This window comes from Takifugu flavidus, chromosome 12, assembly GCF_003711565.1.
Source record: "Takifugu flavidus isolate HTHZ2018 chromosome 12, ASM371156v2, whole genome shotgun sequence".
Taxonomy (NCBI): domain Eukaryota; kingdom Metazoa; phylum Chordata; class Actinopteri; order Tetraodontiformes; family Tetraodontidae; genus Takifugu; species Takifugu flavidus.
In genome coordinates, this window is record NC_079531.1 from 3,927,000 (window position 1) to 3,942,031 (window position 15,032).

At 41.7% G+C, this 15,032-nt stretch overlaps 1 protein-coding gene across 3 annotated transcripts in view; it reads right to left on the bottom strand.

Annotated features, from left to right (window-relative positions):
• LOC130534511 (neurobeachin-like) overlaps positions 1-15,032 on the bottom strand; it is a 116,553-nt gene that overhangs the window by 53,997 nt on the left and 47,524 nt on the right. For all 3 annotated transcript variants that reach the window (XM_057048673.1, XM_057048672.1, XM_057048674.1), the window contains 5 exons: positions 14,227-14,288; positions 11,193-11,257; positions 9,478-9,586; positions 7,641-7,807; positions 218-342 (listed from right to left, as the gene is read on the bottom strand). In XM_057048673.1, the coding sequence (XP_056904653.1) occupies positions 218-342; positions 7,641-7,807; positions 9,478-9,586; positions 11,193-11,257; positions 14,227-14,288 (528 nt within the window). The remainder of the gene's footprint in view (positions 1-217; positions 343-7,640; positions 7,808-9,477; positions 9,587-11,192; positions 11,258-14,226; positions 14,289-15,032) is intronic.

Here is a 15,032-nt window from a genome sequence, read left to right on the forward strand (position 1 = left end):
CTTTCTTTTTTTAAATATGTGCTATGGAATATAATGAGTTGCAATAAAATGGACATGTCAACTTCAATAGTCGTTCAAATAAATTGACAATAAAAATAACAGTAATGCATTTATTCATAGCTTTAAATGCAATATTTAGATTTAATATGGGGCTACATATAATTGTTCTTGATTTTTTCCCCAGACATCCAGAATCACTAAGAGATGATGAATTTACCATATTCCAGCATTGACTTGTGTGTGACATCTGAGTGGGCGGAGCCAAAAGGGTTCCTGACAAATCTCCGCCTCCTCCGAAGATCATCCTCCCAGTAGTCTAGACGCCAGAAATCGTGGGTCTGACTAAGAGAGACAAGAAAGTGAGTAGGTTAGGTGAAGCACATGACTCTGAAGGTCTGATGACAGCAGCCTTTTCTTATCAGGGTGGAACATCATATAGGGGGATGGGGGGAGGGCAGCAATAGTAGATTTATTAGACGGAGAAGTGGCACGCTCTGGAGAGGCCTGGTAATGTTGTGCTGAAAACTATAGCATCAGAACTGCGGGGAGCTGCAGCCACGGCTGCACACATAAATCACAGACACTCCCATTAGCAAATGCAGCATCAAATTACAAGTATAAATGGCGCAGCTCGCCTCCTTCTTTACAATGTTTTTTAACAAGACTTGTAAATCAAAGGTAGGGACCTCATAGCAGACAGCATGAGGTTTAATGATTAGGATCTTGGGGCCGCTGAAGCATGAGTGTAGCAAACCAAGGCCCCTCCTTGCATACGCAGAGCCATGATTAAAATAATGTGCTGAAATATTCATCGAAATGATTCCCACAGCCCTCGAGCAACCCGACAGAAAATTGCGTTTTTATTCATTATTAATAACAGTGAATTAGGGTCGCAAAAAAAAAGAGGAAGAAGAAAAACAGTTCCAGTGTGTGGTTACCATCTTTGTAAATGATTATTCTAACATTAATGAGGACCTGGGATAATTATATTGCTTGCAGCTAATGCAGACCATTAAGTACCAGGACCAGCATTAGGTTGCCGACTGCTGCTGATTCCAACTGTGCCCTGGCTGCTGCTCAGTAAAAGCCTGTTCTTCAGAAGGAAAAGGGAAGAAAAATCTCTTTAATTCACCTTTAACAGGCAGTCCAATACAAGAACACCGTGCATGCTTGAACATTTATTTTAGCCTTATTATTATAAAATGCATATCCAGTAGATGCCTAGTCAAATAAAAACCTGGTTTCTTGATTTTTGCGCGAGTGATACATTAAGACGCTGGCAGGCAGCCGCCATTGCTGTGTTAGTATTGCCCCCTTCCCTGCAGTCTACATAGATTAAAGTGTTACAGGGGTTCACATCAAAAACACTACTTGTCTGCTCCATGAACACAATCTCTGCAAATGTCAAGAATCAGAGGGCTCAGGAGACTCGGGCCGTGGGCTCTGACAGCAACAAGAGCTCAGTTTCAGTTAAGTATCAATCAAAATTGAGCATGCATGTAAGCGTGCACTCATTGTGTTCTCGAAGTATCGTGAGGCGCCACATGCAAAGCAAGCCTGAGCGCCTTGAGCTTGTCCCCTGTCAATCTTCCCCAAAGCTTAGCAGAGAAAAAGAGAGATGTCAGCAGGTTGAAAAGAGAAACCCACGTAAATGATATTGTAAATGTGTGATTACACAGTGTGAAAAATGTAAATCCACTGCAGGCAACTAGGCGATTACAGCAGAAGATTAGGTCCCCTTAATTCCCAGTGCCAACAGCAGATGCCAGTGAGGGATAAATTTGCCCCTTTGAAGATTCCGCTATAAGAGTATTAACACAATTTGATGGTTTATTTGATCTGTTGGAATGTTTATTTCGGCATAACTGGAAGCGGCTGTGGCTCAGGTGACAGAGCATTTGTTGCATCGATCGAAACGTCGCTTAGTCCCAGTCATGGACATCATATGCCGAATTGTCCTTGAACAAGATACTCGATCCCGAACGGTCATCCCTCCAGGTGGCCCCCGGTGACATCATCGGATGGACACATAAGCTTTTGAGTGGATCTCTTGGCTGTAGAAACACCATTTTTCATTTACTTATGCAGACTTATGGTCTTCAACCATGATGAAAAATACCAAAACTCAATCCCTGGACGGTTTAATTGCTGTACACTTGTGCTTTTCTGATGCAGCTGGTGACTGGCTCCAGCAGGAGCTGATATTCTCCAGTATTACAATAATGTGAAATCTAGATATACTAAACAAACCACCTCTTTGAAAGACGTCCGTGAAGTTTTCCAGATCATTCCTCTTACTGTAACCTTGAGCTAATAAGCTCCCACATAATGGAATAAACAAGACAGCCATGTATTTAAATGTGGCGGCTAACGATGCAAAAATAAATGTCCTAATTGAGTCAGCTACATTGATTTCACTCATGATGGTTAAAAAAACGTCAGGGAATCAGCAGACATGCACAAATCGGTGCCGCTGGAAACAGTAAGGTGTGTGAGGCAACCATGACGCCCAGTCCCTGCTATCTGAATAATTAATGCAAAGCTTTGCCTGTATTGGCTGTGTAACAATAACAAATTGTCCAATAGCGTTCCTAATTAAGCAGAGTTGGTTTGAGACTATTTTCCACATCAAATGTGTCTGGCTCCATGACAGCTGTAAAGAATGGCTGTGAGCTAGCCTCCTAAAAATGGGTAAAATTTATTAGTCCCATCACACATCAATCACCCAAATTGACCTCAAACTGCATTTTAAAAGCTAATTTTCCTGCACTGATACGCTACAGGAAACGGGAGCAACATTATTTATGAATGCTTTCAGGTTTGCTAACTGCGCTACGATAAATGTGTAAGAGAAGCATCCTATTTTCCCTGCAATCAGTATCTAAAGGTCTCTTCTTCTCAGGAGGTGTTTGACTTGCCAGATTCATTGCTTGTTAGAAAAGGAAAATATGACAGCCACGATCCAAAATAAGATGGGGGAAATAAAAGGATGGATATGTGTTTTATTGGAAAACTTAATGTCAGCCTAAAATAGAGAGCTACTGTTGATGGATGACAAGGATTTACACTGGATTAGAGTCTGAGATATTATTAGTGCTGCTGCCATTTTTGGTTTGTACCCTCATTCTCTTGTTATTTGCACAGTATTGGTGCACAGTTACCCAGGTTAAGGAACACTTTCGATGTCCCATTTACCTAAGAGGGACAGATCAAATTCAACACAATCAAAATACAATGCCTGAAATGGAGATGTTTCACAGATGTGCAGTGAAAGACAATAATTACCTTTATGATTTTCATATCAGCTAGACCAGAATGACTTAAGCACAGCTGGATCGCAGACAGATGAGGATCTCATGGTTAAAAATCTCCTTTTCATTCTATTTATGCTCAGAAGATTTGTGTGTGGCGGTCAAGAGGAAGGACAATGACACACTGATTCAATAAGACACCATTATACTCCTTTTAAAAGCTTCCATTGGTGACATGATGAGAGGGGTAATTATAATAAATGTCTGCAATCACTGACAATTCTATTCAAAGGAACAGTGGCTGGTTTCTATCATACACTCAATGCCTGCTGCACTTTTTAAGTGCAACTCTGAGGACAACTGCTCTTTTCTTCGGGTTTCCGTTATCCTAACAATCTTTGACTCCGAGTTGACGAGCTTTTTCTCCCTTATAAACAAGTTGCAAGTGTTGCAGACATAAAAATATACATCGCTTTGCTTAAATCAACCACTCTTTTGATCCTGCTAAAATGGCCACGTATGGTTCTATTGCTTTGCAGGGCCCTCGACATGGGAACCATCGAGCAGTCTTAACTCTGAAACCCAAAGTAAGGAAATGCTAAGAGACTGCCTGTCAGCCGTGCGTTCTTTTGTGTGAGCATTTTTACACTAATGTCTTCGACATGTTGCTGCTAAAAACAGCGAATGAGACAATGCGTGAATCAGAAGGTGATGACTGGCAAGCATATGGTGATCAGAATTTCCCAGCCCACCGCTTTCAAAGTAACCTATAAATGATAAGGATGGAGAATAACAATAACGTCTTCCATAAAAACACATTTAGTTTGATCATATATCTGTCAAATGTCAAGAGGTATGAGGCTGTACAGCCAACATCATGATCAGATTACCACAGATTCGACATAAGTCTTTCATCTCTCTGATTACACCATTTCTCATCATTGCTGAACTCAGAGTTAAAATCGAGAGGACACCAAACAAAGCTCTAAACGCTTCCAGTTATTTGACTTTCCTAGATTTAAAGATAGAGCCCTGATGAATGGGGAAAGGGTACTAGACAAAGACAAAAGGGAACCAACGCAGCAGCAACAGGGCTGCCTCCAGGTCATATGGTGCAATGGAGACGGACGTATGAGATCAAATGAAGGATGAGAAGCCTCTTTACTGTAGGTGAACTCTGCTGCATCGCCAGATTCACAGATAAGCCATCCTTCATCAGAGCCTGGGCACGCAGTCAGGTAGTGCCCAACTCCGGTTCAGCTGCAGATGAAATTGATGAATGAGTGATACGGGCCAGTTTCCAGAGGAAATTAGCTCGGCGTTCAAGGTTAAGAATGTCCCCAAGGAACCAACACTGGTATAGGTCAAGAGTTGGAAAAAAATATGCACTTGAAGATCTAAATAGAGTTAAGGTGCTGCCCATTTTAAACGCAAACACATTTTCTTTGTCTTCATAGTGGACTGAAAATGCAAGATGCATGGATAAAATGAATAACAACACATGAGACTACTGTAAGGGAGCTATTCACCCCTTAATGTATGTAGTTGCCTGCTTCATTATTTCTTTATCTATGGTTGCAGATTTCTCTCTTCATCTACCGGTTTATTATATACTCTGGTTAAATGCATTAAATGAAACAAGCCTTCAGGATGTGATGATGAGTTGATCTGTGTAAAGTTAATGACAAATACATGCATACACCTGCATCCTGATTATACAGAATATATTGTCAAGCAGAGTTTTGTTTACGGTGTCAGGCTCAACAAGAGTCCTTGGTCTTAGGCATCAGCCTCAGGTGGGACATCAAATTTCTAATTCTGCAGAGATTGAAGGACCTCTGAAGGTGCTTCCAGACCTCTATTATAATTGATAACAATGTCAAGTGACAGCAACGACTGGGGCATAAAGCTTCACTCCATCACAAAGTTATTATCCGCAGACGCAGCGTTACCATTCATCACGAGGGAGATGAAACTCATTGTTAGTCGAGGGGAATGGCCGTTCCACTGCATCACCATAGATCGATATTTGCCGCCATCTTCCTCCCTCTCTTTCCTCTGCTTCAAAAAAGTAATTATACACTAGAAATGCTGACAATCAATAGCATTTCTGTCGTCAGGCAAGGCTGAGGTCTGTTAGTAGGAGCCTGCAGATGCTGCTCAGTTTACTAAAATCATAAAATGAACCTTTTATAAAAATATGGACGGATTGAATAAGATACAAGACAGCTCCGATGACAATAAAAACATTAAAACAAGCATTTCAGGGATACTTCCAATTCATTTTATTGTCAAATTGAGAATGACCCATCAACCGTGACAGGAAACAACAGTTTGCAGTATGGTCACAGTGAGGTCATTCCCTTCTGTAAAATAGCACACATTATTCTTCAAAGGATTCATCAACCTTGCTTTGACATGTACTTTTACTTTAGATGAGCCTGAACTTTATAATCCACTGGCAGGGTTCAGAGGTCAACAGCAGAGGGGACCGGAGGGCTCGGAAAATCACTCTCCCCCAGGAAAAAAACCCCTGACATCCAATTTTCAACTTGATTTATCAGTGTAAAGCTAAAATTGATAGTGTGTCATTACTGGGCAGGGAGCTGTCTTGGAGAGATGCATCAAAGCCTCCTCATTTTGATTTAGCGCAGCAGATCAATACGACCCTATACTGTTTCAATTTGAGGAGTATTGATTTTTCAATGCCGAGTCTATACAGGGGGACATTCATCATCAGGCAAGCATAGTATGATCTGAAGGGACACCCCAGGATCTGAGATCTGCTCGTTCGTCACTCCCATTGCAGTTATTTCCTTATTTGCTGTTTATGTGCAACTCAGAATTGGGAAGTTTAAAGGTATGTAGATGATTTGTATTTGAAACATACAAGCAAGCACTGGCCTGATCATTATGGCACTCTGATGAGTTTAAAAGAGACCGGAGAAATCAAATATGCATACAATAATTTATACCAGTTTCTTTGTCCCGACTACCCACAGAAAAAAATGGTACATTGTGCGAAAATGATAAATGTCCTTAAGCAAGCCTTCAGGCACAGCAATCTCTGTGCATCAGGGTGAAAACAAACATTAACAAGTCTCTCTCACTCACACTCACACACACACACACACACACTCAGAAATGCTCGAGGCCTTTATATTTTACAAGAGCAGCATAAATGGGAAAGTTAATGTAGCATTGAATAAGACTAAGCTGCTCAACTGCAACACCGCCTTAAGCTTGGGAGCATATTGCATCATTTTTCTTCACCAGCAGGTTACCATTAAATTTGAATTTGTTGGAAGTTTTGCAGTGTAATTTACAACACACCCACACTCAATAACCTTTTCCTTTAATGTGTAGGGAATGGTATGGCTCTGTTAATATGAAAGAATAGCCCAGAAGTCAATCCAATACATCTGCCATTATGTTTCAGGCGTATTTATGAAATATGACTGTAGATTTCCCTTTATCATCATAAGTGAATAATGCCAATATAAATGTATTGTAAATGTAAGTGTAAAAGTGCACTATAAGATCCATAGAATACACCACATAGCTGCTAATGATACTGGCTGCTTGGAATGGAAAGAATTTAAAACTTTATTGCATGTAAAAGACGTGAAATGCAGTCGTAAAAATAATATTGCAAGGGATTTTTTCCCCCCACCACAATTGCTGTTTAAAAATGTGCACAACTATGTTAATGATGAATAAAGATAAGGCTCAGGGCAAAGAATACAGTTTACATTATGGAGTACGTGTCTAAAAGTTCTCTTTTATGAACAAAAGTATTTTGTGTGATTGCGCTGCCCATTTCTGCATCTGATTAAACTTAACCCCACACATGCATGCAGCTGAAATGTTACAGCTGTGTGTTTTGCACAAATTACATGTTGCAACAGCTGTGTGTTTGGTAAAAGTAAAGCTCTTGATTTTGCCGCTCCTCTGTAAACGAGGCACCATGTGGACGCGAGTGAGATGTGGGAGGCGAAGCGGGACAGCCGACGGCTATTTTAACAAGGCCCATGGGGAAGATGAGGAACTGTGAAACCACTACCAGGTGCTGGTCTGTGTTTCCTGGGAGGGTCAATGGATGCCTGGACAACGCTGCAGCAACACCCCCCTCCCCCCCTCCAGCCACTGGCCAATCAGTCCTCTCCGGGGGATTAAGCCACTCCACACTGTAATTGCGTTTGCTGACCCGCTCACTGACCCTATTGGATCCTGGGAAAATGGCATTAACTGGTGGCCCAATCCAGCCACAGCAGAGCTCTGTGAACAGGTAACTTTACTGTCCTTTGCCAGAGCAGCTACAACTCATGTTGGAGACCTAACACGGCTCCCCGTGGTCCGATGCGAATGTGTATATGGGTGAGGGCTCACCTCTGGGCCTGTGCGCCCCAGGCACCATGCTTATTGGTGAGGATGTTGACAATTTTCTGCTTTAACTGGTTGGCTGTCACATGGTCCCTGTGTTTAGTAGCACTGATCAGGTGGTCACACATCTTCTCCTCTTCCTTTCTGTCAGCAGCGTACTGGGCACAGTTGGACTAAAGGGGGGGAGAAAGCAGAGCACAAACCTCATTGTACATTTATGGTTTCACTACATCATTACTGTAGCGTCATTTGGGACTGTTTAACTTGAACAAAGAAAGGAATAATATATAGTCTCTAATAGAGCATTTGTCACAGTGGAGAATGTTATGGTTTCATTCAACACACTTCAGCGCGTAAAAGATATTAGTGGACAGCTGAGAGATGTTTCTACTCCCTTTGAGCGGTGTAGTAAATCACAGTGAGTAGACTGCAGTCATGTGCCTTCTAACTGGGGGCAGATGAGGCTCCCTGCAAGGTAGCCTTGGACTGTGCTATTAAATGAGAGGGGAAAACACACCAACAGTTCCTCAAAGAACACAGGCTGTCATGGTTAAAGCTATGGCACCGTTATCATAGACGATGCCATTTTTTCTCTGGAATAACATGCAAATGTGCCACCTTTCTTTTAAATGACCTCTTTCAAGGGAACACATTTCATATGAAATATATATAAAAATAGAATGAATTAAAAAGTCATTGAGTTTTACATCTCATAATTCATAAAGAGAACGTTTAAAAGAAAAATGGAAACATAAAATCCCATTACTGATCTAGTTGTGTAGGAATTCAAGCCTGATAAAAGCAGAAAAGCATATTAGACCATATCCACTGGTTAAACAAGATCATTTTTCCGTGCCTACCCTGGGGGGAATTCTTGATAATATTCAAAATCTAATTTACTAACAGACGATGGGAGTTAATTGGATTTCCTCCTAAAAATTTGAATTCCGTCAGATTTTGTGATTTGAAATATTCTTCACGAGGGAGATAACTCCATCTTTGCTTGTCACCTTGAATCACTCTGATGTCCTGACACATATGAAATGTTATTTATCACTTTAAAGCTTATGAAGCTTCGCCCTGACACCAATTTAATTGTAAAAATGTCTTATCTGCACCCTCTATCTTCAATCTAGGAGAGGGGGTAATACAGTAGTGTCAGACCTGGATGAGAAGTGTGGAGTGTCAGGAGCTGGCAGACAGAAGGGATGGGGCCAGGTACACTTCCCCCCGCGTCTGACACTGCGTATCCAGCCGTCTCTTCCAGTTTATCTAGCAGGTCAAGGATGCTTGAGGACTGTATATCAAGCAGCTGTTTGAGGATGGCTGCTTTCCACTGATAAGAAACTCATCACTCCTCACATGTACAAGCTGCTAACAGAGGAGGTGGTGTATGCACGGGGGTGTGTGAGCTCTCTCTCACACACACACACACACACACAGATTTTAGAGTTTATACCTTCTACATGCAATAAGAAAAAAAACCTCACATACTTACCCAAACTTGACTATCAATCTGAGCCAAAGAAATACTGTCTACACCACATTGTTTTTTTGTATGTCTGACACAGTAATAGTGGGAAACAGGGATGATATAGTATATATAAACTTGAGGAATTATTAGGTGGATAAACAAAATTTAGATTCATTTTTAATGGCATTTGAAATTATTTCTGAGAAAGTGTGGTGATGAGTTAGTCCTCAGTAAACAGGAACTTCATCACTACACTGTCTTCATATCACAACAGTTTGATTTATTTATTTTTTGTTAATAGTAGCCACCAGCATGGATACTGGGTTTTATTTCATCACTAGTTTGATCGGTAACCATCATGATTCATACCTCAAAATCTGCATGTTTGTGGACGTCCTCCGCTCGCTGTCTGTTGAGGATGAACTCGGCCTCGTTGGCAACCCGGACGATGTGGTCTTTCATGGCATAGCAGAGTAACCTTTATGGTAATATAGAGGGTTAAAGAGCCAAGAGAATTAGTGAAAACTGGCAGCTTTGGAGGTTTCTGATTTGTAAAACAGACAGTCTGTGCTATGATGTGGAGAAGAAAATTAGTGAAAAATCACTTTGGAGGATCAGAATCATGACAAAATCCAAGGCTGGCATCCTACTGACTGACCAAACATTCCATCCTACTGACCATCATGCTTGACAAGTTTAACAAGAACAACTTGTCAACTGGCTGACATATGGGGAAGGGGGGTCTCATTTAAATTCCAATACCTAGAGTAAATGAAGGAAATCATCCTGACAATTGTGTGTTTATTACACGCCATTTTACACACCATTAGGCCAGCATTGTTTTAATTAAAGCCTCTCCTGTGTTTTCAAGTGTTTGATAAAAACTGTAATTTCCCTTCTGTTCCAATCAGAGGCAGGAATCCAGGAGCTGCATCCATCAGCTGTTGAAGCCTCTTTAGTTTCTGACAGGCTCTTATTAAGAGACAGACGTTCGGTCTTCTCAGGCAGAGGAACGGCACGTCACGCATTAATATTATACCGAGATCGCTGTAGAGAAGAAGGCAAGTTTGGTGCGATGTCTGAAGAGGGACAAATGTATGCATGCTGAATTAATCTTTCATTAAGAGGCCGCAGTAACATCTTTGAATGCTTAAATTTGTTGAAAACAACAACAGGGGCAGTTTTGGGACAAAAGTCTTTAACAATATAGGATTTTGTAATTGCCATTTAGGAATTCTATTGCTTTTATTTAAATAGTGGTGTCACACAGCTACAATTATACTTCTGTTATTGCCAAAATAGTTGTCCTGTGAATTAAATACATTTTTATGATGGTGTGTGTGACAGACATTGAATAGTTACTGAATTTACACCAATGTGTGAAATTCATGAAAAAACTGAGGTGCATGGCATAAAGTTTGCTTTCATAGCCAGGACCCTGGGAGGGAGCCTGCCCCTTTAAAGGTCGGTGTTTAACCGTGATAGCACTGTATGTACAGTATATGTTGCACACTAACATGGGATGTGTTAATAGGATGCTCTGTCACTCACACCTTGACAACATTAGATCTACCAGGACTGGCGACTTTTAGATTGGTCCAATTAAGCCTAGCAGGTGTGCACTAACTTGACAAAGACAAGGGACTGGGTCTGTCAGCAGTACCCTGGACAGCGCCGTGTGGCCCTTCTGACTAAAAAGCTTTGTTCTAGGGCCAGCGGGGGACCCAGAAAAGCCGAGCAAGGCTGCAGCCAGAGAAAAGGGGCTGACCAGATGGGTTAGCAGATGGACCAGTCGGCTGAGCTGCTGATCTGCTCCACGAAAAAATAACCAGGAGTCTGACCACACCCAGAGAAAGACAGTAAAGTTGTAGAGACAGAGGAGGGAGGGAAAAAACAATAGGACAGGCACGCACTAATATTCCTTTTATCATCAAGTTATTTTTTACCGTTATGCCTACAATGGCCAACAAGAGGCTTGGAGCTAATCTACAGTCACATCTGTGTCCCACAATGGGTTACAAAATACACATTTGAAAGCAAAAAATAAACAAAAGATTTCTACTGATTAGTGGAGTAACCTTCACCTTCCTTCGTTGATGAGCTCAATGAAGGCCAGGCCCGCATTCTTCTGAATGGAGTTCTGCCATTCCTGAAATAAACACATGCACCGTTTATACCGTATCAAAAGCTTTTCAGTGTTTACAATCCAACAAGGTAAAGAAAGCTTTTATTACAAATATCATGTCGACAACACCCAAAGGAAAAACTTGCGCAACATGCGTGACTCTTTCTTTTCTTGGTGAAAAGCTCTGTAAACACAGAGATGTAATTGTGGGATGAAATCGTATCCTCTCACTTTAACGCAGCTATTTCCCCTGTCCCTTCCAGTGACAGATCACTGAACCCTGCAGTCAACTCCTGCAAGCGATCCCAGCCCTGGGCCACTTGCTGTCTCACAACCTGCTCTGGAAATGATTAAAAAGTTTGAACGAGGTGGAAAACTTGAAATATCAAAGGTTTTTATTTCAAAGGCTTCAGAATATGCAAATAAAGGCTGCATGCAGATAAAAGAATCATTTGAATGTGATCATTTAAAGTGCAGCACAATTAACTTCAATTCACAGTGAGTACAAAAGACCACATATTGTAATGCAGTGTTTGTCGCCTTTATGTCAAAGTCCTGACAGAGAAGCAGCAGTTATTGTGTACCAGAAAAACTGACACTGACATCATTACATATGGGCATGTGTTTTTGTACACTGCTGTTGTTTCTGACACATACTGGTTCATGCAAGAGCGCACAGTCTGACCCTGCAATGCTTTAAATCAGAGAGAGGGTGCTGACAAACGGCGGAGCATCTGGTCTCCAAATGGTCCCCGTGACCCCCTTTCTCTGCAACAGTATCTGCCTGGAATAAGCCGTTGTTGATTTGGACAGGGATCATGTACAGCCAGTCTTCCGTGGTTTCACTTGCACCGCGCTCACGTGACAAAAATAACTATAGAAATCGAGGCAGATGTGACATTGGGGCAGTGCCTGAGGAGTGGCAGCAGGTCGGTGGAGGTGTGGCAACAACAAGTCAAATTTGCCATCTTGTGTAAAGTCTGCGTGCTGACAGCTATGATAACATTTCACAGGCTCTGCTTTCTCTTGTCTGCATTTTTACTGGAGTGCACAACTCCCAGAGGAGTCTGCCTTTGATTGCAGATTTTTTTAAGTCCACTGCTGCCTACTTAAAAGGAATTAAGAGTGATGTGCAGCTGTTTAAAAAACTGATGTGACCCCTGCAGCCGATAATCAGCAGTGCACATCTCACATCAATGGAAGATATAAGGCATGTGTGATAGTTGTCCTGAGAATATTTTCAAGAATTTTCTCTATCAAATAGACCAATTTTAGCTTTAAGTAAGATTGGGATTGGCTTTCATTACTTTAAAAGCCTACACTTTGCAACTGTGTAAGTGGTGGAAGAACATCTGGTAAGAAGCAAAGACATGAAGAACACAGCTGCTGCAAGCTGGGAAGACCGTCAACATGGCGGCAATGATGTGGAAAAAGACCAGTTTTATTACCATTAATCTTATTAATCACCTGAAAATGTGTCGTTGAAACAATAAAGTCTTTGACGTGCACACATCTAGGCTCACTGCATCGTAGCCTTTGCTAACCTTAGGTCACATAACAAAAAGGCAACACCAAAAAAAAACAGTTAATTCTTGCAAAGTTACTCAAGGTTTACATCAGGTTAACATGAGGCAATGACACATTCTTCCATTTATCTTAAAAAAAAAAAAAACAACTCCCAACTTTCATCTTTCTGAAATTCAGCAGGGCACTAAGTATTTGTGGTGTTTCAATCCGACCTGTCAGTGAGCAGGAGCCTTTGCTTTTATCTGCCCAGCTTTGCTCCGGTAGACTCTGCACATCTGGAGACCTTCCATCCACAAATTTCTGCGGCTCCATTATATAACCCCCCCCCAAAAAAGTTACAAGAAACAGAGCTTCCTGACCTTTTCATTCATCTGCCCAGGCTGAGTGGAGAGACGCGCGGTGTCTCCAGCCAGCCACACGATGACTGCTGTGATTAGTATGCTTAAATATGAGATGGCAGATCATTACCACTAATTCCTTCATAAAACTGACAGGTCACAAAACAGAAAGGGTCTATAGGTCAGCTTAGTGCCATTTGTACTGTCCGAAAACCTTAATGTTGAAATATGTCAGTGATTCATCAACGATGGCGTTTTAGATGAGAAACCAAGCTTTAGAAAACTGAAAGCATGACGCCAATAGGCATCAGTTATTGATTAGATTGCTCCAAAGTTTAGACATTTTAAACTTGTAACTCAAAGAACATGCTTAAACTTTAATGTCCACTTAAAGGGAAAAGGCTACATCTTTTGGCTTAAAGTGGTATATGTGAAAGAAGGTGACAATCAATTATTCATCTGTGTGATTATTAAATAAATCATATTAGCTGGATGGTCAACAAGATTCATGGGTAAACTGTATCTGAAGGGTTGAGAGTATCAAGTATGAAGATCTAATTTCAAAGCCTTGTGTATGATTGATATCTCAGCCTAGCTTTAATCCTAGCAACTCTAACAGCCCAAACCTCCGGAGCTACAGGAGGGATGGAAAACAACTTGATGCTCTTCGCAACCAGTCCCACAGCTGCAAAAAGCAACTTTACACAGACGCTGTGTATTTTTTTTGTAAAACCATCATCATATAACAGAGACTGAGCTGCAGCAGGAAAATGTTTCTGCCAGCAGATACCAGAGAGAACATTAAGTGGCAGCCCAGCCCACATTGTCAAGGCTTCGGTCCCGCAGTCTGGATCCAGAAAGAGGCACCTGGTAATGGTTTCCTTATGGGCTCCTGACACAAGACTGATGAGCTGATGTTAAGGTATGGTAAATATCTCCTGTTCAGACTACTATCAGAGCTGTGACCTCATTTAAAACAAGGACCTAACGAGAGTCAATTATTCCTTGCCTGATTTACATGAGGTGGGGCTCGTTCGCTCAAAAGTGTGAAACGCCGAGTTTGCGCTTGAAAACAGAGTGAAAAGTGAGAGAAAATTTGTGTGAAGAGCAAGAGACACAAAATCTCACCTGAGAACAGAGCAGCATGACGAGCTCCACCACTGAGGTGCTTGACTTCATGCACACGAGACCTGTGGAGTCAAACCACACCAGTGTGTACACAGCTCCAATGTTAAAGCTTATGACAGGTTCCACACAGATGGTAGACTGCAGGACACAAGTGAAAACATTCAAGACTGACAATATCTAAACCCCCCAAATGCATTGATTTCCCCTTCATAAAACACAGGAAGAACAGATGCAGGAAGATTCACAGCTTTCCTCATCTCAAGAACGGTGCGAAGCACAAGTTGGGGGGGGTGAAAAGATAATTCGAGCAACCCATTCAACCCAATCCTTCAGCTCACTCGTGCTTTCTGCACCTTCTGCCAAACATAAAATATTGCAGCCTGAACACTGAAATACAAATCAAAAACAACATAGATGGGTTAAAATAAAACCTCCAGTTTAATCATCCTAACATGACCATAAAATACCTACAGGTTGTTATATTTTACATGCTAATGTGTGATATTCCACACAGAGGGAGACACACAGGGATCTACATCCTTCTCCATTCGTGAGGGGAGAACGGTCGAGCCGGACTATTGTAAATACTCAGAGAGGATGTGACCCTGCTGTTGTACACAAAGTGCCACAGCTGACCTCTTGTTATAGCTGTGACATGCTGAGCCATAAGTCAGTCCAGCCTGACACAGAAGTCAGGTAGCCGACTGACCCTGGCCTTGCGCTGGTAGACAAACTAAATGCATTCTATTTAAACATGGCCTGCCAGTCCTTTCCAGTAAACAGGGCAGGGTTAAAGCACGGGTGAA